At 46.6% G+C, this 24,311-nt stretch overlaps 1 protein-coding gene across 4 annotated transcripts in view; it reads left to right on the top strand.

Moving 5' to 3' along the window:
* Positions 1–24,311, top strand: part of LOC147432059 (uncharacterized) — a 134,254-nt gene that overhangs the window by 92,146 nt on the left and 17,797 nt on the right. For 2 of the 4 annotated variants that reach the window (XM_086491872.1, XM_086491875.1), the window contains one exon: positions 23,358–23,558. The exons of 1 other annotated variant lie outside the window; for it this stretch is intronic. In XM_086491872.1, coding sequence (XP_086347998.1) covers positions 23,358–23,558 — 201 coding nt within the window. Of the gene's footprint in view, positions 1–23,357; positions 23,600–24,311 lie in introns of all 4 variants that reach the window. One more of the 4 variants, XM_086491873.1, reaches the window with a different exon arrangement.

The raw sequence follows: 24,311 nt of genomic DNA, 5'->3' as shown, positions 1-24,311 counted from the left end.
CATATCAGAACTTTGTTGGCACATTCTTTGATGACATGATAGTCTACTCGAAGAATGAAGAGGAGCATAGGCATCACTTGACCATTGTGTTTGAAGAGTTGCGCAGGAACAGATTGCTTATCAATGGCCAGAAAAGCGAGTTCTTCTTGGAAGAGATCCACTTTCTCGGACACATTGTGTCAAAGGATGGTGTCCGAATGGATCGTGCGAAGGTAGAAGCAATCAAGACATGGCCAGCTTTAAGGACTGTGCACGATGTCCGTAGCTTTTTAGAGTTGTGTTCTTACTACAGAAGATTCATTCGCAACTTTGCAGAGATTGCTTCACCTTTACATGCTTTGCAAAAGAAAGAGGTCACTTTTAGATGGACCCAGAAAGAGATTTCAGCTTTTAATCTCTTAAAGGAAAAGATGACTTCAGATCCAGTCATTGTTTTGCCAGATCTCAGGAAGTCATTTGTGGTCCAAAGTGATGCTTATGGTAGTAGCATTGGTGCAGTGCTAATGCAAGATGGTAGGGTAGTAGCCTATGAGAGCAGAATCTTGCAAGGGCCAGAGATGACCATGCAGGTCTATGAAAAAGAGTTACTGGCTGTGATTCATGCGCTCTTAAGTTGGAAACACTATCTGCTAGGTGCTGATTTTGTTGTCCAAACAGATCATCAGACCTTGCGAGACTTTCTGACACAGTTAAAGCTATCGGAAAAGCATATGCGATGGGCAAACATTCTCTCCATGTTTCACTTCCAGATTGTGCATGTGGAAGGCAAGAAGAATGTTGTGGCTGATGCGTTATCAAGAAAGCCACTAATTTCGGCTGTGTCAATTCCTTATCATCATGAGCTTGATGACATGAAGGAACAATATGCGAGTGATGAAGATTTTGCAAGGATCTTCGAACAGTTGTAGGAAGGACAACGTCATGAGCACTATCTCCTCAGAGATGGTTTTATGATGATGCATGGGAGACTCTGTGTCATTAGGCCATTGCGACATAAGGTCATGGTAGAGAGTCATGTCCCACCGTATGCAGGGCATCGTGGAATAGATGCTACAATGAAAGTGGTTGAGACATTCTTTTATTGGCCTACCTTGAGAGATGTGGATGTCTTTGTGCGAGCATGTGTGATTTGCCAAAAGGTCAAGTTTGACAGGCAAAAGGCACCAGGGCTGTTACAGCCGTTGCCGATTCCAGATAAACCATGGGAAAGCATAGCTATGGATTTTATCTTTGATCTTCCCAGAACACAGACTGGAAATGATGGAACGTGGACCATTACTTGCAGATTCAGCAAGCAAGCTCATTTCATTCCTATGAGGAAGAAGATAAAACCAGATCAGATGGCACGTCTCTTTATGTGCAGTATCTTTAAGTACCATGGTATGCCACAGTCGATTGTCAGTGACCGTGATCCATGGATGACAAGTCTATTCTGGAGAGGCATATTTGAGAATATGGGCACTACGCTTAAGTTCTCATCGTCGTTTCATCCACAGACAGATGGGCAGTCAGAAGAGGCAAATTCTACTGTCTTGGATCTGCTTAAGTGCTATGTGTCAGAGCACAAGGCGAAATGGGAGCAGTATTTGCCGTTGGTTGAGTATGCGTACAATAATACAGTGCATTCTTCAACAGGCAAAGCACCTTTTGAAATTGTCGGAGGTCATGTGAAAGTTCCTCCCATTTTGCATACCAAGGAAAAGATCTTTCAAGCAGATCGATATGTACAGAATATGGATGAAATGTACCAGAAGATAAAGCATGCCCTTGAAAGGACACAGGCAAAGCAAGAGAAAGCTGCGGATCTCCACCGTCGTGAATTGCTGTTTTTGATTGGGTACTGTTGCAGTTTGAAAAGGCACGCTTAAAGAAGCGAAAAGGTAAAGAAAGTCTCTTTACAAAGCTTAGTATGTGTTGTTATGGGCCTTTTCAAGTAACAGAGAAGATCAGTGATGTCAGTTATAGGCTGAAATTGCCTGAGAACTGGAAGATTCACAATGCTTTTCACGTGAGTCTTCTCAGACCATTTATCGGTGATGTGCCAGAGGATATGCCAGTTGAAGAGCAGCCAGAAGTTGAAGAGCTTGATGAAATTTGGGTCCCAGAACAAATCACGGCACACAAGGAAAGAAAAGTCAAAGGCAAGGTTACAAGGCGATATTTGGGGAAGTTCAAGAACTATCCACCTATGGATACAAAGTGGTTGGAAGAGAGTGAACTGGTAGAATCACCAAATGTTTGCAGCTCTACCTTGAAGCCTTTGGTTTACCACCTACGTATTCTCCAACTCAAGAAGAGCAAAGGTCAAAAGGAAAGAGGCCTGCGCTAGAGGGGGTGATCCAGGAGCTAGCACTTCTCATGTATCTATTGATTTAGTCCAATAGAAGTGTACCCTGCATGGCAATTTCCCTTGGGGAATAAAAGCTTTGTCCAACAGCCTGTTCAATGCTATAGAAGTAAGTATGTCTTGTCAGTTGTTAAGAGTACAGTAATTGCTTCTAATGAGTACATGTTGACGCATTTTTAAATTGTTGGTTTATTATGCTTGAAAGAATTCGAAGTGTACTAAAAGTTATGGACTCTATTAAAGCCAGTGGCACAGTGTGAAAGCTATCCACTATGTCAATGGAACAGTCTCACATGTAGACCATACATGAGTTAACAAGTGTTGAATACACAAGTGTTAACTATGAGCATGTATGTCTCGTACCATGTTAACCAGGTGTGTACACACGAAAAGGTTGACAGCCGTGCTATGGTGTCCACGAAGTGTTGTACACACTAATGGATTGATATTCATGCAAACGAGGACGTTTGCGATTTCAAGAGGGAGGTATGTCGCGAGTCTGTGGCAACTTTACTTGTTGATTTCTTTTTGGTGGAATTTTATTTGACTTGTTTTAAAGCACCCCTCTGGAAATGCAAATGCCCGAGTTGCATGGTGTGAGGCGGACAATGAGAGTCTAGGCCGGACGGCTACTGAGCACTGAAGCTGGGCAAATGGACTAAGGTTAGCCACGGTGGGGCTACGAGTGTAAATCACCTGATAGCTGGCCGACACTGCATTTTTCGATGTGGTTCCAATGGTGATTGATGGTCAGACGACCCGTGTGAGTGCCATGCAAGTATCTCCTAAAATTTAGGGAACTGCTATTTTTGGACCAAAAAAAGTGTTCGCGTCATTAGCTTTGGAATGTCAAGGGGAACATTTTATTACTCTGCCGCGAAGTCAACTGGGCAACCAGTCGGGAGATTTTTAGGCAGCAACCCCGAAACGGGAAAATGCATTTGTGCCAAGTGGCACATTTCTGTGCACTTTCCTCATGCAAGAGAAGGTAGCGCTGATTTTATAGCTGGGAGGCTCATTTTTGAAGAGTCTGCCACAGGTTAAGAGCTATGGAGTGTTTCGTTTCCCTCTTATGTACAGTGCGGTGCCAGGAGTGATGCCCTGCATGCTACGCACTGCTCTCTCTCTCTCTCCCCCCTACGAGCAGTTATGTTATGCCCCTAAGTGGGCTTCTCATTTGACCAATGTACAGTTGTGTGGGTTCATGCGCATTTGCCGAGGCAAGAGCCTCTTGCACAGGTACTGGATTAGCTAGTGGCTAATCCCCCGCAGGTACAGGTGAATTCAGAGAGGTTTCACGTGAGAAATCTCGTCCGATTCAAAGGGCAAGTAGCCCCACAGGTGCGGGAGTTCGAGGACTTGCTATGGATGCGATCGGCACGCGAAACGGAGCCCGAAACACGGAATTACAGCCTGCTGTGTATTTTTGCAGGTTTAGGGTTTCGGCCCTAAACGGTCCCTATACCCCCAAGCGGTTCGGGGACGCGAGGGGACCGTTGTAGAGGTGATCTGGCGCATTTTCGGGGCAGAAAACAGAGAATTCAGCTTGCTGCAGATTCTCGCCAGATTTTGCAAAATGTCCGTATGTGTCGTGAAAGTCATCTATTGCGTGTGGATACTGACTATGAAGCGTGCTAGTACAGTTATGCTGCCTAAATCGGGCCAGAACAGATGGAATTCAGCCCGGATTATGCAGGACAGCTTGTAGGAATTCACCGGTTTTATTCCCTCTGTTAAAGAATAAAGAAATACCGAAAGGGGCGCCAACCTTTGGGGCCTACAGGTGTCACTGTCTGCTTGGGAGCATTCTAGCTTCCTTGGCGTGCTTTTGTTTTGAAGTGTAATCCCATCCCAGTTACAGGTTCCTGTTAAGTCATTGCTTTGTGTTGTATAGTCAAGTGTTAAAGAATCGGGTGAAAGCTAACGTCTACCGCCCTACGGGCTGGTTTCAAAGGGCCTCAATCATCTCCCAAATGTAAGGGCAATCACCTCTTCACTAGCAAGGTTAAGCCGATAACGATGTACTCATTACAATTTCTTATAGAAGTTACTTTACCCATTTTATTGAGTCGTGCAAGCTCTCTCTCTCTCTCTCTCTCTCTCTCTCTCTCTCTCTACCCACTCTAGGTACCCTCAGTTTATTTTATTATTATTTTTACCTTTATGTTCCCATGACAGTGTACTAGAGTCACACATGGATGTAACCTTTTGGTTTCATATGTCATTTTGGCCTTTTGAAGATGTTAATATAAGATTTTATCTCATTTCAACTCTCTCTCTCTCTCTCTCAGGAGCCTCGGACGGAGCTCTGGCATTTTGACACTTTGGTGGCTTCCGCATTGCTCTATGGAGTTCAGATATGGAGGCCCTCTTTGGACCATCATGGGAGGTTAGGTCACACTGATGGATGGCGAGGCATGGAGAAGCTTCTGGTCTCTATAATCTCACGGCTTACTAGAGCCAAGGCTTTAGTACTACATGACATTATTCGAGCAAAGCTAGCTGCCCCCCCCCCACTAGTGGTTGAGGCACTCACCAGATCAGTCTCCTTTATACACTGCTTATGGGACCTCCTCAAAGATAGATATGCCCGTCTAGCACTTGAGTCCTCTCCAGAGTTAACTATGCAGGGAGATACAATATGTTGGTATGGGGAGATGACATCATGGTTTCAAGGACATGGGTTCAGCATGGACAGATTGCCCCCTTCCAATACTCATTTGATTCACCCTCTCTGACTCTTACACAGTCCGAGATCACGAGGCTCATTCACCAGGACCTGACTCAGGTTGACACCAAGAGGACTTGGATACAGCCGCCGGCACAGGATCTGGGCACAAAGATGGCTTTCTATAGAGAGCCTAATTGAGGATGGTTTTGTGACGAGATCCATATACATGGACACCCACTTATCTCATGAGATATGATGTGCTATTGGCCATATATGCACATTTTCACAACAGCTTCGTGTCGAGACAAGTAGATACATCAAAGAACCAGCAGAGGCTAGGACATCTCCCCTATGTCACATGGAGCCTGAGATAGAGTTGTACTGCACATGCCACTGCCCAGTTTACTATGAGATACAAGGCCATTTTCATTGCGTGTTCAAAGAGGGCTTTGGACCACTCTCTAGAGTCATGGCGTATGAGAACCAGAGATGTTTGGAACTGTTTTGCTCGAGCTGCGCAGCCACAGAGAGAGCCTGATGAGAGGAGAGGCTAGCGAGTCTCAGTTCTTTAGAGCGGGCACTTGGCAGACGAAGGAGCGGCTACCGCAACAGAGCTCACATTCTCCTCATACCAAAGGCACGCTGATCTATCCAGCGACCGACCTAGGGAGATCTAGACGCCCACGACTACAGAGGACTACACAGCATCGCCGAAGGGTGCATCAGAGGGTTCGGGTCACTTTGGCCCGACATGCAAGCTGCCCGGTCAGACTACTGACCATGGAGGAGATTGATAAGATCCGCTAGCGACTGATGATGGATTTCTCTTGATTTAGCTCTTTTAAGGGTTGTACAACCTGCTCATCTTGTACCGCACACATACATACACTGTGTTATATTAGCTCTCATCCACTATATCTTCTATCCTACACAGTTCTATTTGAGTACCTTGTCTTTTTATTTTCGATACTCAGACATTGTATCAGATTCATTGCGTTGTAACTTTTTGGTCTCATAGGTCATTTTGGCCTTTTAAGGACGTTAACATAACATTTCATTTTATCTCTCTCTCTCTCTCTCTCTCTCTCTCTCTCTCTCTCTCTCTCTCTCTCTCTCTCTCTCTCTCTCTCTCTCTCTTGTTAGTTTCCTATGATGTTAAAATTTTCTTCTTCTAACAGCTCGAGAAAAGGGAAAAGTGGCCTTCTACAAGGGTGGACGAGTGGTTATTTTGGAGAAGCACCCCGCATGACAACGCGAGACTTGTGGGACCACACTGAGAGTGGCTACATGGAATTGTAATGGATCTTTGCGCCTTGATGTAGGGGCCTTTGAGGATAGTTTCATAGGGAGGGACATCATTTTCTACGCTAAGACGCATCAGGCCTCGGGGTAGTCCAAGCCACATGTAAGCGGATACAGATGGGAGACAGCTTGCAGACAGGAAACTCGATCAAAGCATAGAGGACGAGGTTCAGGAGGAGTGGCAGTCTTATTGAGAGAGGAGTTACAACCTTTGATACATATAGCTCGGAGGGATGAGCATGCTAGGTATATGTGGGTGAGGCTGAAGTCAGAGACAGGCAAACACCTCTACATCGCTATTTGCTATTTCCCTCCTAGTACGTCAATATATGCATCACCTAGAGGACAGTCCCTCATCTCTATTTTGGATGATGATATATGGGAGTTTTCCAGGGATGGTGACATTATTATCTTGGGGGATTTCAATGCTAGGGCTGTCCATCACCAGGCAATATTCTATGATACCTTAGAGGAGTTGATGCAGAAGCTTGATATTACAGAAATGGGCCTTTCTAGATTATCACAGGATGAGGAGCACACTGAGTATGGCAAATACTTGATTGATATGGGAACTGCACATGGATTGGCCATTTTGAATGGCCTACAAAGATTCCCTGTAGTAGCAGGTGCTAGTATGTTACGGCTCTGCTAGGACTCATTCCTTCCTTTCAAGATTTCATGGTGGGAACTAGGCCGGTTGAGGTAGGGGTCGATCATGCTATCTTGTCTTTCACTCTATCATTCCAGTTTAGCACAGCTCCATTGGGAGAGGTCTCCACACATACTCATTATATCTTCACGAGGGAGACGGATCTAGTGTACATTGATGGGATATACAGGCAGCTATGCACTCAGCAGCCATGACGGCCACTAGAAAAAATCACCGAGATTCTGACAGAGATGTTCCATGATGCAGCATCAGAGGCAAATCCCCACGGCCAGCCTACACGCAAACGATCTGGGAGCATGCCTTAGAACAATTGGTATGATGAGGAGTGTAGAGAGAGGAGGATCAGATTACAGAGAGAGGTGCTCATGAGTACTACTACACAGAGACAGTCACGGATTATCTTTCGCCGCCTAGTGCGACGAAAGAAGAGGGCTTACCTATCTCAGTTAGAGCGTGATTTGTATCAGCTGTTTATGAGTCAGGACTCTAGTGAGGCATGGAGGATATTTCATGAGCACTCTCCACGGCCAATCATCATTTCCACAAAGACATGGGGGGAATATTCTACATCTCTCTATATAGCATCGGGGCAGCCACCTTTGCCTGACCCTCCAGAGGCATGCCTAGAGACATGTACTTTCTGATGAAGACAGGAAGAGCACAAGATCATGATGGTCTGGTAGCAGAGCACTTCATTCATGCCAGAGATATGCTTGCAGAGCCTCTCACTATGATGTTTAATAGAGCCATGTATGAGGGTTTTCTTGAAACGTGGAGTATTTCCACGATTGTGCCTATCTTCAAGTCGGGAGATCCTATGCTTCCTGGGAATTACCGCACCATCATGGTTGGTCACACTCTGGCTAGGCTATATGCATCCATTCTTGAGCATGAGTTGAGTAGTTGGGCAAAGAGAGAGGGCATACGGGCAACAGGACATGCAGGGTTCAGGAAAGGTTTCTCCACTCTTGAGCAGATTTTGATGCTCAGAGCCATTATTGAGGAGGGTAGACACCATGGCAAGAGGATTTATTGTAGCTTAGTGGATTTCCGCAAAGCCTTTGATACAATGCCACGAGCTACAATGCCACGAGCCAGACTCATACGCAGATTGCAAGACATAGGGGGATTTTAGCTTTGTACGGGACAGTGGTAGGTCAGATACGCACTACTCAAAGCATGTCGGACGTGGTTCACTCTACCATTGGGGTGAAGCAGGGCTGTCCCCTATCTCCGACTCTCTTTGGGATATATGTAGATGAGTTTTCAGATTACGTACAGATAGAGGGTGATAGAGGTGCTTAGCTGGTAGGGAATCCCGTTGCTATTATATGCTGATGATATTGTGGTGATCTCAGATTCTCCAGAGGGGATGCAACCTCATTTGGATGCATTGTGTGTATTTGCACAGGACAGTGGATTGTGTGTGAACCTTGGTAAGACCAAGGTAATGGTGTTTTAACACTATGGTGCAGTGGGTAAGGAGGTCCGCCCGCACCTTTACATATGGTCGAGAGACTGTGGAGTATATACTTATCTTGGGGCGGTTTTTAGTCCCAATATTTTCCTCGAGGCGTGCAACCGATACGAGATTGACCATAGCCTATGCAACATTGGGGAGACTTGAGAGGAGGTCCAGTTCCAGGAACCTCGGACAAAGCTTTGGCTCTTTGACACCTGGTCACATCGGCCATGGTGTACGGAGTGGAGATATGGGGCCCCTCAGTTGATCATCATAGCAGAGCTAGAAATACTGATGGATGGAGATGTATGGACAGGCCCTTGGTGTGATTTCTCTGATGATTAGGACCAAGGCCTCAATACCACATGACATTGTTAGGGCAGAGCTCGCTGCTCCCCCATTGATAGTGGAGGCACTCACTCGATCAAATTCATTTATGCATAGCACCTGGGCTCTCCCTAGAGACAGATATGCTCGATTAGCACTAGAGTCCTCGCATTACAGGGAGATAGATCATGTTGGTATGCAGAGATGGCAGTTACATGGCTTTAGTATGGATCGGCTACCCCCATTTCAGTACTCTCTGGATGCACCCTCCATCTCCCTCACTAGGGCAGAGATTACCAGGCTCATCAGACAGGACTTGATTCAACTGGATACGAAGAGGACATGGATGCAGCCTGCACATGAGTTGGGCACGAAGATGGCTTTCTATATGGTTTTGTGATCAGACCAGGATACATGGATACTCATCTATCCCACGGGATACGATGTGCTATTGGTCAGATACGCACATCCTCACATCCACTAGAGATCAAGAGAGGTAGATTTAGAGGAGTATTCGTTGAGTCCAGGATATGTTTGGTGTGCCAGATAGAGCCCGAGACAGACCTACATTACATATGTCACTGCCCAGTATACTATGAGATACGAGGCCGCTTTCATTGTCTATTCAGAGAGGGTTTTGGACCACTTTCTAGAGTCATGAGATACGAGGATCAAAAATGCCTCGGATTATACTTACTGGAGATTCGCAGACACAGAGAGGACCTCTTGAAGAGGGGCACAATGACAGAGAACCAGCGACAGCGGAAGATTACAGATTTCTTTCAGTCACAAACAGAGGAGTTCGAGCAGCCCCCACAACATAGCAGCACTAGAGGCATACTGCTTGATCGGGCGATAGAGTTGGGGCGGTCCCGTTGCCCACGGATGACGGGGCCCTCTCGACATCGATGCAGATTGCGATAGAGGATCCATACCATACTGGCGTGCATAGGAGCCGTCATGACAGAGTGCTTACCTTGGAGGACATTGAACCTCTACAGCCTTCTGGATACTGATGTCTCTACTGTCAGAGAGCTCCATTGTATCAGCCCACCCCCACCCCCACCCCCACCCCCCCCCTGCTTTGTATCCCCCTTTGTATCAGCTTTCACCCCACCCCTACCCACTATTTTCTTTTCAGTTCTTTGTACTATTTGCACCCAGACCTGGTATTAGATTCATCACATCTAACCTTTTGGTCTCGTAGGTCATTTTGGCCTTTTGAAGACATTAATATTACATTTCATTTCATCATCTCTCTCTCTCTCTCTCTCTCTCTCTCTCTCTCTCTCTCTCTCTCTCTCTCTCTCTCTCTCTCTCTCTCTCTCTCTCTCTCTCTCTCGCGTAGTAGTTGTATTTTTGTTTCAGTTCTTTTTGATTCCGGACATGGTATCAGATTCACTATGTTGTAATAGCTTGATCTCATAGGTCATTTTTGCCTTTTGAAGACGTTAATATATCATTTCATTTCATCTCTCTCTCTCTCTCTCTCTCTCTCTCTCTCTCTCTCTCTCTCTCTCTCTCTCTCTCTCTCTCTCTCTCTCCCCCCCCCCGCTGCTGCCCCCTGCGCTCGCTGCTTCTCTCGCCCCCCCGCTCTGCCCCCTGTGCTCCCGCCTCCATTCCCCCCGTTCGTTGCTGCCCCTACGCTCCCGCTTCCACTCACCCCGCACCCGCACCCCCTTCCCTTGCGCTCCCCCGCTCCCCTCTCTCTCTCTCTCTCTCTCTCTCTCTCTCTCTCTCTCTCTCTCTCTCTCTCTCTCTCTCTCTCTCCCCTACCCCGCGCGCTGCCCCCCCCCGCTCCCTCTCTCTATCATCACTGCCTCTCTCTATCGCTATCGCTCCTTTTAATTTTTTAACCTACTAACTTGTTAACTCTATAATTTTTTTAACTCTTATCGTTTTTAACTTTTAACTTTTAACTCTATCGTGCTTCTCTCTCTCTCTCTCTCTCTCTACCCCCCCCCCCCCCCCCCCCCCCCCTCCCCCTCTCTCTCGCCCGTACTCTATTGCATTTTTTCTTTTTTCTTTCATTATACATTGTACACCACATGCATCACCCTACCACACCCTTTTGCATAGTATAGGCTCATTTCAGTTTGTACCTTTTTTTATTTCCGATGCCTAGAGCATCAACACATGTATATGATAATGTCTCATAGGTCGAGTTCGGCCTTTCGAAGACATTAATAAAGCTCTCTCTCTCTCTCTCTCTCTCTCTCTCTCTCTCTCTCTCTCTCTCTCTCTCTCTCTCTCTCTCTCTCTCTCGTCCGTACTCTATCGCTGCCCCTCCCTTGCCATACCTCTCGCGTTCCCCCACTCGCCCAGCTACCACGCCCGTTGCTAATGTGGATGCACACGTGCGCTTAGTGGCTTAGTGGCTCTTTTTCGGACGGCGATCAAGCATGAGGAAGCTGAACGATAAAGCCGACCCCCTAGAGGATGCCATTCAAAAGTGCAAAGAGGAAATGATGGAGACCATTACCAAGATGAACCGCAATCTCTTGGGCACAATAAACATGCTCGAAGGACGCGTGCTGATCCAAGAGAGCAAGATAAATACGCTGGAAGACCGAGTGACGACTCAGGATGAAGAGATTGCGTCACTCAAGGAAGATCTCGCCGAAGCACGATCAAGAAACACACTAGAAGAGGGCGAACTGCAACCCTCAGTAATCGAAGAAATCAACACGATCAAGGAGCAAGTACGGGCCATCAAAGAGGGAGAAGAGCAACACAAAGAAATGACGACTTCTTGGGTGGATGTTCTTACCAAAACTCAACAGAAGGCGGATGAAGCCGAGAAATGGATCAAGGTGGCCAAGAAAGGAAAAGGCAAGGAGATAACGCCCAGGTCCACACCCACTATCATTAATCAGACACTAGAGGAGGAGCAAAGAAGACGGGTGCGCGCTTTATATGTGAGAATTTGCGGTCTTAAAGACAAAGGCAATGTGGACGAAGAGGTAAAAGAACTCATAGCCTTGATGGGGGTTCATGAGCCGATGCACACAAGAGCATGGAGAGTGGGCAACATAAAGAAAAATGGAAGCAATGGGGAAACCTCCAAAGAAAGAGCGCTCATCCTCCGTTTTCCCTCCATGGAAGCGAATAAGTCCTTCTTGAAGAAAAGACCAACTCTTAAAGAGACCGGCATCTTTCTCGGGGATGATCTCACCCTCTCGCAGATCGCTCATATGCAGGAAGTAATGCCGGAGATTAGAGCGGCAAGGGGAAAAGGCAAGATTGCCTTTTACCGAGATGAAAGAGCGGTAATACTAGAGCGACGCTCCACATGATGGTGCGAGACTTATGGGACCACACTCAAAGTGGCTGCGTGGAACTGTAATGGATCTATGCCTCTTGATGTGGGTGATTTTGAGGATAGCTTTATTGGAAGACACATCATCTTTTACTCTGAAACACACCAAGCCCTTGGGCAATCCATGCCTCACATCAATGGATACAGGTGGGAGACAACTTACAGACAGGAGACACGCTCAGAGCACAGAGGACGGGGCTCGGGGGAGTGGCATTGTTATTTAGAGAGGATCTACAGCCATTGATACATATAGCCCGCAGGGATGAGCAGGCTAGGTACATGTGGGTGAGATTGAAAGCAGAGACAGGCAGATATCTCTACCTTGCTATTTGCTACTTTCCCCCGAGTACATCAGTTTATGCATCACCCAGAGGGCAGTCTCCTTTCTCTATTTTGGATGATGAGATATGGGAGTTTTCTAGAGATGGTGACATTATCATTCTAGGGGACTTCAATGCTAGGACTGCCCATCACCAGACAGTGTTTTATGATACTTCAGAGGAGATGCTAAGAGAGCTAGATGTTGTAGAGACGGGCCTGTCCAGACTATCACACGATGTGGAATATACTGAGTACGGGCGACACCTGATAGACATGGGCACCGCACATGGATTGGCCATCTTGAATGGCCTACAGAGATTTCCTCCTGCGGGAGGTTTCACATGCTTCCCACACAGACATGGAGCCAGCATAGTGGACTATGTCATGGCACAGCCGAATCTCATCTCTAGTATCCAGGATCTCACAGTTGGGCCCAGACCGGTCGGGGTGGCAGTGGATCATGCTCTGGTGTCGATGACCATCTCCTTCTAGTTCAGTGTAGCACACAGGCCACGGGTAGCAGCCCCTACTCGCTACACCTTCACATGGGAGACGGATTCTGTATACATAGACGGGATCTACAGACGCCTATGCACTGAGGACCCGGGGCGACCTCTGGAGGAGCTAACTACTATAGTGACACAGACATTACATGATGCAGCAGCAGAGGCATACCCACACACCCAGCCTGAGCAGAGACGCCGATCAGGGAGCATGCCTCAGAACAACTGGTACGATGAGGAGTGCCGCCAAACTAGAGCCAGACTTCAGAGGGAGGTGCTTTTGGGGGACGTCACTCACAGAGAGTCACAGATCGACTTCCGACGCCTGGTGCGGCGGAAGAAGAGGGCTTTTTTGGCCCGACTCGAGCAGGATCTATACCAGCTATTCTTGAGTCAGGACTCGCGTGAGGCGTGGCGGCTCTTTCATGAGCAGTCCCCCCCCCTGCTATTTCCTCCACAGAGACCTGGGGTCAGTACGCATCATCTTTGTACACAGTACCTGGACAGCCGCCCCTTCCCAACCCCCCCGATCCATGCCTACACACATGTGCTTTTTTCACCGCCGCTGAGATGGTGAAGAAAGCTATTGATAGGATGAGGACTGGGAGAGCATATGATCATGATGGCTTAGTCGCTGAGCATTTCATGCATGCCAAAGACCTACTAGCATGAAATGTTAGTAGGGTTATTGACAGGATGAGGACTGGGAGAGCATATGATCATGATGGCTTAGTCGCTGAGCATTTCATGCATGCCAAAGACCTACTAGCATGAAACCTGATTTCTACTACTCTACTAGCTGTACATCTATTTTATTCATTTCTTGAGGAGATTCCTCTCAAGATTCCTTACGTCAAGGGTTTTGATCTCAGTTGTTTTCTCTAAAACGGGAATGTCAGAATCGAACTTGCACAGGTGGAGATAGTCACGCATGGTATCGACTTCTGTAACCAACCCACCACTAAGGTGATGGTGCCCGAAGGCTAACCCCAACATTGAAAAAAAAGTTGCCTCCTGCATGTCCCCCCGCTTCAGCTCAGCAAGCACATGAAGCACTTCTCTCTCTCTCTCTCTCTCTCTCTCTCTCTCTCTCTCTCTCTCTCTCTCTCTCTGCGCGTTGCAACTGGCGGCGTCCTTAGCACTTCTCTCTCTCTCTCTCTCTCTCTCTCTCTCTCTCTCTCTCTCTCTCTCTCTCTCTCTCTCTCTCTCTCTCTCTCTCTTTTCGCGCGTTCCAACTGGCGACGTCCTCAGAATTCGCATGAAAAGAATCCGTGTAGATTCTTCTCTTCTTTTCATTTACAAAAATCGTAGCACCTACTAGCAGAGCTTCTAGCAGTTTTGTTTAACCGTGCCATGTGTGAGGGCCTACCGGACACTTGGAGCCTATCTACGATTGTACCTATCTTCAAGTCAGGAGACCCCATGGAGCCTGGGAATTATCACACTATCATGATTGGACACATACTGGCACGGTTGTATGCATCCATTCTTGAGCAACAGCTGAGTACATGGGCAGAGAGGGAAGGAATGCGTGCAGCTGGGTAGGCAGGGTTCAGGAGAGGCTTCTCTACTCTTGACCATATCTTGACACTCAGGGCCATCATCGAGGAGGGCAGATCTCATGGGAGATGGATCTATTGTAGCTTTGTGGACTTCCGCAAAGCTTTTGACACAGTACCCAGAGCTAGATTGATGCGTAGATTACAGGAAATGGGAGTACCCACAGAGCTCATTTGGGGGATCATGGCATTGTACAGATCAGTAGTAGGGCATGTACGCACCCCCGATGGACTTTCTACACCGGTTCACTCCACTATTGGGGTGAAGCAGGGCTGCCCGCTCTCTCCTACTCTTTTCAGTATGTATGTGGATGAGGTTTCTGACTACATTGAGAGCGATGGTGATAGAGGTGCACAGTTGGCAGGGACATGGATTCCACTTTTGTTATATGCTAATGATATAGTGTTGATCTCCGAATCTCCAGAGGGAATGCAACGTCAATTGGATGCTTTGCATAGGTTTGCCCACGAAAGTGGTTTGTCTGTCAACCTTGGTAAAACCAAGGTTATGGTGTTTAATACCACCCCACCGTGGATCAAGAGGTCAGCACCTACATTCACATACGGCCAGGAGATTGTGGAGTACACATATGCTTACACTTACCTTGGATGGTTTTTAGCGGACGTGCATTCTCACTCAGAAGAGCAGCAGAGACCAGACTAACTAGAGCCCACGCAGCATTGGGTAGATTGGAGAAGATGTGTTCGCAGGTTCAGTTTCAGGAGCCCCGGACGAAGCTCTGGCTCTTTGACACTTTGGTGGCTTCAGCATTGCTCTATGGAGCTGAGATATGGGGGCCTTCATTGGATCACCACGGGAGGCCGGGTCGCACAGATGGATGGGGGAACATGGAGAAACCTCTCGTCTCTATGATCTCGCGGCTCATTAGAGCCAAGGCATCAGTACCACGGGCCATTATCCGAGTAGAGCTAGCGGCCCCCCCACTAGTGGTGGAGACGCTCACCAGATCAGTCTCCTTCATAAACCGCACATGGGAACTTCCTAGAGACAGATATGCTCGCATTGCACTTGAGTCCTCTCGACAGTTAGCCATGCAAGGAGATACAACATGCTGGTATGGGGAGATCGCATCATGGTTTCAGGCGCATAGGGTCAGCATAGACAGGCTCCCACCATTCAAGTACTCATTGGATGCACCATCTCTCACTCTTACACAGTCAGAGATCACCAAGCTCATCCGCCAAGACGTGACCTAGCTAGACACCAGGAGGACATGGATACAGCCAACACAGGAATTGGGCACAAAGATGACTTTCTACAGAGACCACCTTCTCCAGCTTACGGAGGATGGTTTTGTGACGAGACCCAGATACATGGACACCCACTTGTCTCATGGGATACGATGTGCTATTGGCCAGTTACGCACATCTTCTCACCAGCTGCGGATTGAGATTAGGAGATACAGCGGAATACCAGCAGAGGCCAGGACATGCCCCTTGTGTGACATGGAGCGTGAGACAGAGTTGCATTATACAAGCCGCTGCCCCGCCTACTACGAGATACGAGGCCGCTTCCATTGCTTGTTCAGAGAGGGTTTTGGACCACTCTCAAGAGTCATGGGATACGAGGATCAGAGATGCCTGGGTTTGTTCTTGCTCGAGCTGCGCACACACAGAGATAGCCTGATGAGTGGCGAGGCTAGTCAGTCTCAAAGACAGATTACAGACTTCTTCAGAGCAGACACGGGACAGCCGCAAGAGCCACTCCCACAACAGAGCTCCCCCTCGTCTCACACCAGAGGCACACTGATCGACTGAGCGACTGAACTGGGGAAATCCAGGCGCCCACGACTGTGGAGGACTACACAGCATCGACGGAGGCTACGTCAGAAGATTCGGAGCACTCTGGCCAGGCATACACGACGCCCGGTCAGACTACTAACCATGGAGGAGATTGATGAGATCCGCCAACGACCGATGCTAGATCTCCTGTGATTCAGCTATCCCAGCAAGCCGCCCATTTTTGCTTTTTTGCTTAGTTCACATCGACCAGTCTAGGATCCCAAAGTATATATCTTTGTTTTGTACTGTTGTTATTTTGTTTCTCTGACTTTGTATCAGATCCACCACCTTGTAACTTTCTAGTCTCATAGGTCACTATGGCCTTTTGAAGATGTTAATATAACATTTCATTTCATTCATTTCATCTCTCTCTCTCTCTGTGTGCCATGAAGTCTTTCTACGTATGCATGACACCTAGCTCTTTCTCATAAGCTATCTGCCTCCTTTAGAACAAGGGGTAAACTCTCTCTCTCTCTCTCTCTCTCTCTCTCTCTCTCTCTCTCTCTCTCTCTCTCTCTCTCTCTAGTATCCAGAACCTCACAGTTAGACCCATACCTGTTGGTGTGGCAATAGATCATCCCTTTGTGTCAATGACCATCTCTTTCCAGTTTAGTGTAGCACAGAGGCCACGGGTAGCAGCCCCTACTCGCTACACCTGCAGACGGGAGACAGACTGCGTCTACATAGATGGGATCTACAGACGTTTATGCACAGAGGAGCCAGGGTGACCTCTGCAGGAGCTTACTACTATACTGACACAGACATTGCATGATACAATAGTAGAGGCATACCCACACACCCATCTTGAGCAGAGACGACGTTTTGGGAGCATGCCCCAAAACAGCTGGTATGATGAGGAGTTCCGCGAGACGAGAACCAGACCTTAGAGGGAGGTGCTTTTGGGGGACACCACTCACAGACAGTTACGGATTGCCTTCTGACGCCTAGTACGGTGGAAGAAGAGGGTATTTTTGGTTTGACTAGAGCAAGATCTATATCAGCTATTCTTGAGCCAGGACTCAAGTGAGGCATGATGACTCTTTCATGAGCATTACCCCCTCCTACCATTACTTCTACAGAGGCTTGGAGCCAGTATGCATCATCTTTGTACACACTTCCTGGACAGCTGCCTCTTCCCGACCCGCCCAAGCCATGCCCACACACATGTTCTTTTTTTACGGCTGAGATGGTGAAGGCGGCCATTGATAGGATGAGGACTGGGAGAGCATATGATCATGATGGCTTAGTGGCGGAGCATTTTATACATGCAAGGGATCTGCTCGCAGAGCTTCTAGCAGTTATGTTCAACCGTGCCATGTGTGAAGGCTTGGAGCTTATCTACTATTGTACCTATATCTTCAAGTCAGGAGACCCTATGGAGATTGGGAATTGTCGTATTATCATGATTGGACACACATTGGCATGGTTGTACGTATCCATTCTTGAGCAGTAGCTGAGTAGATAGGCAGAGCGAGGGTATACGCGTTGCTGGGCAGATAGGTTTAAGGAGAGTTTTTTTTACTCTTGACCACATCCCGACACTCAGGGCCATTATTGAGGAGGGAAGATCACATGGGAGATGGATCTATTGTAGCTTTGTGGACTTCCACAAAGCATTTGACACAATGCCCAAAGCTAGATTGATGCGTAGACTACAAGAGATGGGAGTACCCACAGAGTTGATTTGGGTGATCATGGCATTATACAAATCAGTATTGGGGCATGTACGCACTCCAGAGGGGCTATCTACATTAGTTCACTGCACTATTGGGGTGAAGTAGGGCTGCCCGCTCTCTCCTACTCTATTTGGTATGTATGTGGATGAGGTTTTTGACTATATTGAGAGAGATGGTGATAGAGGTGCAACGTCACTTGGATGCTTTGCATAGGTTTGCCCACGACAGTGGTTTGTCCATCAACCTTGGTAAAACCAAGGTTATGGTGTTTAACACCACCCCACAGTGGATCAGGAGATCAGTACCCACATTCACATACAGCCATGAGATTGTGGAGTATACAGATGCTTACACCTACCTTGGGGTGGTCTTTAGCGGACCAGCATTTTCATTGAGGAGAGCAGCAAAGACTAGATTGACCGAAGCCTGACCTAAGCCTACGCAACATTGGGTGGATTGGAGAGGATGTGTTCACAGATTCAGTTTCAAGAGCCTCGGACGAAGCTATGGCTTTTTGACACTTTGGTGGCTTCCGCATTGCTCTATGGAGTTCAGGTGTGGGGGCCTTCATTGGATCACCATGGGAGGTCAGGTCGCACTAATGGATAGGGAAGAGAAGCCTCTGGTCTCTATGATCGTACAGCTTATTAGAGCCAAGGCTTCAGTACCACACGACATTATTCCAGCAGAGTTAGCTGCCCCCCCCGCTAGTGGTTGAGGCGCTCAACCAGATCAGTCTCCTTTATACACCGCTTATGAAATCTCCCCAGAGATAGATATGCCCACCTAGCACTCGGGTCCTCTTGACAATTAGCTATGCAGGGTGATAGAGCATGTTGGTATGGGGAGATGACATTATGGTTTCAGGTACATGGGTTCAACATGGACAGATTGCCCCCTTCCAATACTCATTGGATGCACCCTCTCTGACTCTTACACAGTCCGAGATCACCAGGCTCATTCGCCAAGACCTGACTCAGCTGACTCAGCTGGACACCATGAGGACTTGGATACAATCGACACAGGATCTGGGCACGAAGATGGCTTTCTATAAGAGCATCTTCTCTAGCTTACTTAGGATGGTTTTGTGACGAGACCCAAATACATGGACACCCACTTATCTCATGGGATATGATGTGCTATTGTCCAGATACGACATCTTCACACCAGGTTCGGGTTGAGACAAGTAGATACAACGGTGTACCAGCAGAGGCCAGGACATGTCCCCTATGTCACATGGAGCGTGAGACAAAGTTGCACAACACATGCCATTGCCCATTTTACTATGAGATACGAGGCTGCTTTCATTGCTTGTTCAGAGAGGGGTTTTGGACCACTCTCTAGAGTCATGGGGTATGAGGACCAGAGATGCCTGGGACTGTTTTGCTTGAGCTGCGTTGACACAGAAGAAGAAGAAGAAGAAGAAGAAGAAGAAGAGAATTTTAATGTCGTAGGAAACTATCCCAAGAGACCTTAAAGATCTATTCGACGAGGAGAGTTGAACTCAAGACCTGTTATTCAAGAGGGAAATGGCATAACCAATCTACCACACTTGGGTGATAGAAAGGTTATACCATTTTCCTCTTTTTATTAGCACACACACACACCCGAGAAGAAGACAATTTTAACGTCGTAGGAAACTATCCCAAGAGACCTTAAAGATCTATCCGACGAGGAGAGTTGAACTCAATACCTGTTATTCAAGTGGGAAATGGCATAACCAATCTACCACAGAGAGAGCCTGATGCAAGGAGAGGCTATCCAGTCCTAGAGACAGATCACAAACTTCTTTAGAGAAGACAGTAGGCAGCCGGAGGAGCGGCTACCACAGCAGAGCTCACATTCTCGTCACACCAGAGACACGCTGATCGATGGAGCAATCGAGCTAGGGAGATCTAGACGCCCTCGAGTGCGGAGGATGAAACCGGCCCATGGGGCGGTAGGCTTTGGCTATCACCCGAAATTCTTTACTTTACTTTAGACACACAGAGAGAGAGAGAGAGAGAGAGAGAGAGAGAGAGAGAGAGAGAGAGAGAGAGAGAGAGAGAGAGTACTTCGCAAAGGGAACCTGCGACGGGAAGTAACACTTAAGCACACACACAACTCGGAAGCTAGAATGCTCCGAGCAGACGCCGACAACCTGTAGGCCCCAAAATTGACGCCCCTTACTGTATTTGTTAATTCTTTAAGAGGGTAGTTTACAAAGTAGAGTCCTGGGAATTCTTTACCTGTATCTAGCTAGATACTTTTGGCAAAATTTCGGCAGCATAACAGCCCCAAAACTTGCCCGAAACCAATTCCCCTGTTGGAACTCACTGCCACTGCCATAAACCCTCTGATTCCTGCCCAAAAACAGTAAATTCAGCACGCTGTATTTACTGGTTTTTGCCCTGGCAATCAAAATACAGTGCATAATCAGCGTTGAAATCGCACCTGTACGGTGAGGTTATCACCCTCACCGGTGCCTTTCTTTTGGAGTAGCAGTTAGCTACTCCTGTTCTTGCTCAAAGAGGCTCTTGCCTCGGCACAAAAGCATGAAACCACACAGCTGTACATTAGTCAAATGAAGAGCACTGTTGTGGGGCATCGCATAACTGCACGTAGGGGGGAGAGAGAGAGAGCAGTGTGTAGTGTGCAGGTCATCACTCCTAGCACCACACTGTACATAGAGTGGAAAGCATGCACTCCATAGCTCTTAACCTGTGGACAAGAGGTTGCAAAATGAGCCTCCCAACTATAAATTCAGCGCCACTTCTTCTTGCATGAGGAAAGTGCATCAAAATGCCCACTTGGCACGTTTACAGACCATTTTCCGTTTCGGGATTGCCGCTTAAAAATCTCCCGACTGGTTGCTGAGTTGACTTTGCGGCAGAGTTCTTAAATGTTCCCCTTGTCATTCGAAGGTAATGACGCGAACATATTTCATGGCCCAAAATAGCAGTTCCCTAATTTTTAGGAGATAACAGCAATTCACGACGTTGACAATCAGTAGCCTTTTTCTGCTTTGCCCGAGTCTTCTCCAAGGCAACTTTAATTTTATTGTCATTTCATCTATGTTCTCAACATATCGATTTGCCTCAAAGATCTTCTCCTTCGTATGCAAAATGAGAAGAACTTTTTTGCCGCCTTCAACAATCTGAAAAGGTGCCTTGCCAGTCAACGAATGCACCGTATTATTGTACGCATACTCAAGCATAGGCAAATATGGCTCACACTTTCCCTTATTATCTGACACATAGCATTTCAACATATCTAAGATAGTAGAATTAGCCTCTTCTGACTGTCCATCAGTTTGTGCATGAAACAAAGACGAGAACTTGAGCGTAGTGCCCATGTTCTCAAACAATTCTCTCCAGAACAAAATAGTCATGCAAGGATCACGATCACTGACAATCAATTGTGCCATACCATGGTACTTAAACACATTGTACATGAACAAGCGTGCCATCTGATCAGGCTTTATCTTCTTCCTGATAGGGATAAAATGGGCTTGCTTGTTGAACCTGCAGATAATGGTCCATATACCATCATTCCCTGTTGGTGTTCTTGGAAGATCAAAGATAAAGTCCATAGCAATGCTTTCCCATGGCTTATCCGGAATGGGCAGTGGTTGTAACAGCCCTGGTACCTTTTGCCTGTCAAACTTGACCTTTTGGCAAATCACGCATGCTCGCACAAAGGCATCCACATCTCTCCTCAAGGTAGGCCAATAGAAGAACGTCTCTACCGCTTAAACTGTCACATCAATACCACCCTGCCCTGCATACGGTGGGACATGACTCTCTTCCATGACCTTATGTAGCAATGGCCTATTGACACAAACTCTGCCATGCATCATCATAAAACCATCTTTAAGGAGGTAGTGCTCATGATGTTGCCCCTCTTGCAACAGTTCAAAGATCCTTGCAAAATCTTCATCAGTAGCATATTGTTCCTTCATGTCATCCAACTCATGATGATAAGGAATTGACACAGCTGAAATTTTTGGATTCCTTGATAACGCATCAGCCACAACATTCTTCTTGACTTCCACATGCATAATCTGGAGGTGGAAAATAGAAAGAATGTTTGTGCATCACATATGATTTTCGGATAACTTTGACTGTGTCAAGAAGTATCACAAGGTCTGATGGTCTATTTGGACAACAAAATCATTTCTATCTAATATCTGTTCTGGTACGAGTATCTCCTCGCTCCGCTGTATTTTTAGTCTGTGAGTCATCCTTATTCTTGTGCCTTTTTGGGGCACCGTGGAGAGATAGGTCCTTGTTCTCCACATTCAAAACACTTTCTTGCTTTGAAATATTCGTCTCTCAGTTGAGATGATGTCTCTCTCTATCGTCTGCTTTTGTTATGACTTGTTGAAGGTTCATCTTACATCGAACTTTGGCACAAGGCATTCACCCAATGCATTATGGATTCATAAGAGATGAAATATTTGCATTATATTCTTAACGTTCGCAAAGGCCTCGTTTCAATTGTTAAACATTCTTGCAGAGAAGTCCCCACTTGGCACATTTTTCTTTTAAGTACTTGTAGTAGGGAGCGGAACACAAGGTGGAGGTATTTGCGGATCTTCATTAGGGTTTTTGAGTACTGACGTACTTTCTCCTCCAAATTATAGTTGCCTTTGCGCCTGTTATTTAAATTAAGTAAGCACTGAGATGACTTACCACCACAGAATTATTTTCAACGTTTCTCCTCATGTAATTTTGTCAGGCATTGGCAGTGCCATTGTTACATCATTACACCCTCTGAGGATTGAGATTGGATGCCGCGAGGGGGGCTAGGAGAGATGTTTGTTTATCGTAGCTTTGGTGTGTACAGGGCAATACATTTGTTGGTTCACTGTTTACATAAGATTCATGGGCAGTAGCTTGAAAGTTCTCATATGGCATAGGCAATGCCATTGTTCAAATCTGCACATCATTACTCCCTCTTAGAGCTGAGATTGGACGCAGTGAGGGGATAGGAGAGATGATTGAATTTCGTAGCTTTTGTGAGCACAGGGCAGTACATTTGTTGGTGCACTGTTTACCATAAGATTTGTTGGCAGTGTCTTGAAAGTTTCTTGAATCTTCAGAATGGAGCATCAATCCTTCTAAACTATATGCGTGGATCAGCATTTTCCAATTTATGCTTGGATGTATTCTAGGCTCAATGACACCTATATTCTGTCTTTTGTTTTGTTTTCCTCACATCATGGGGAATTGTAATGATATCAAAGTTTACATGTAGTTCTTGATACAATTTCACTTGTTACATTCTGTTGAAGGAAAAAATTATATTGCTCGCTATAAATGCAAAGTAAGAAGTAATTGAGTTGCGATTTCTATTGAAATATGAGGAAGGCACCTAGGAAGGTTTTTTGGCCTTATTTACACTGTTTTATTACAGATCACATTGAAATCATGCACATCAACCCAGAAGTTATATAGTGCTTCACGCACATCAGTTTTGACTTACGGAGTGCTGCTTGTTGCCTTGGTGTTATGTGTTGTCCCGGAAGCTGTTTTTGTCACAACTCCAAGTAGTGGCGTTTGTGGACCGATCAAGGTTAACCAGTCCATGTATAATGTTGTGGCGCTCTACATTGGAGTAAGCTCATGCTAGTAAATCTGAAACTTTTGGTTTTACATGTGAGTTTAATTCATCAGGTCATTTATGTTCTAATTAACACACTTTGTTTGTAAGTCTTTGGGATTAATATACAAGTGGGAAACCTCAAGGCGAGGAAAACCCACAGAAAAGATCAGATACAATAGCACGAACACGAAAGTGTTCATCATAGAAAAAGGACGAAAAGCATTCATAGGAAAGCTGATACTTGTCTGAAGTGATATCACCAACCTCCCAGGCAAAGCGCAAAGATTGCCCAAGGGAAAGCCTGAAAAAATGAAAGGGATCTGCATCAGCATGAGAGAACATGCAGCTGTTCCGCTGATGGCACAGAGTCCAAAAAAGCCCAAAATCTGACCCATATCAGCAAAGTCGCAAATCGTTGTAAGGAAGGCGGGAAAATGCCAAAAGCCCAAAACTGTTTGTGGAAAACCACATCGGGGAATCGGAGTCGCATACCAGCTGCTATACGGCGAAGAAACCCTCGAGAAATGCAACAATCCCAAAGGAGGCGACTGACAGTGTCTTCTGCAGCCGAGCAACGAACACAACGAGAGAAGCTGATGCAACGTGCACTGAGCAAGGAGTCCACTGGGAGCACGCCAAGCAAGCATCGCCAAGAAACAATCGCTCCTTCAAAGGCAAGTTGCTCTTTCAAAGGGCAGAAAGTGCTTTTGTCCACCAGGTAGCAGGCTTATGCATTGACCATAAGGCATTACAATGATCAGCAAT

Source organism: Adiantum capillus-veneris, chromosome 20, assembly GCF_014529385.1.
Source record: "Adiantum capillus-veneris isolate H3 chromosome 20, ASM1452938v2, whole genome shotgun sequence".
In the NCBI taxonomy this organism is placed as follows: domain Eukaryota; kingdom Viridiplantae; phylum Streptophyta; class Polypodiopsida; order Polypodiales; family Pteridaceae; genus Adiantum; species Adiantum capillus-veneris.
Note: the sequence above shows the minus strand (reverse complement) of the source record. Positions and strands in the feature narration are given on the sequence as shown.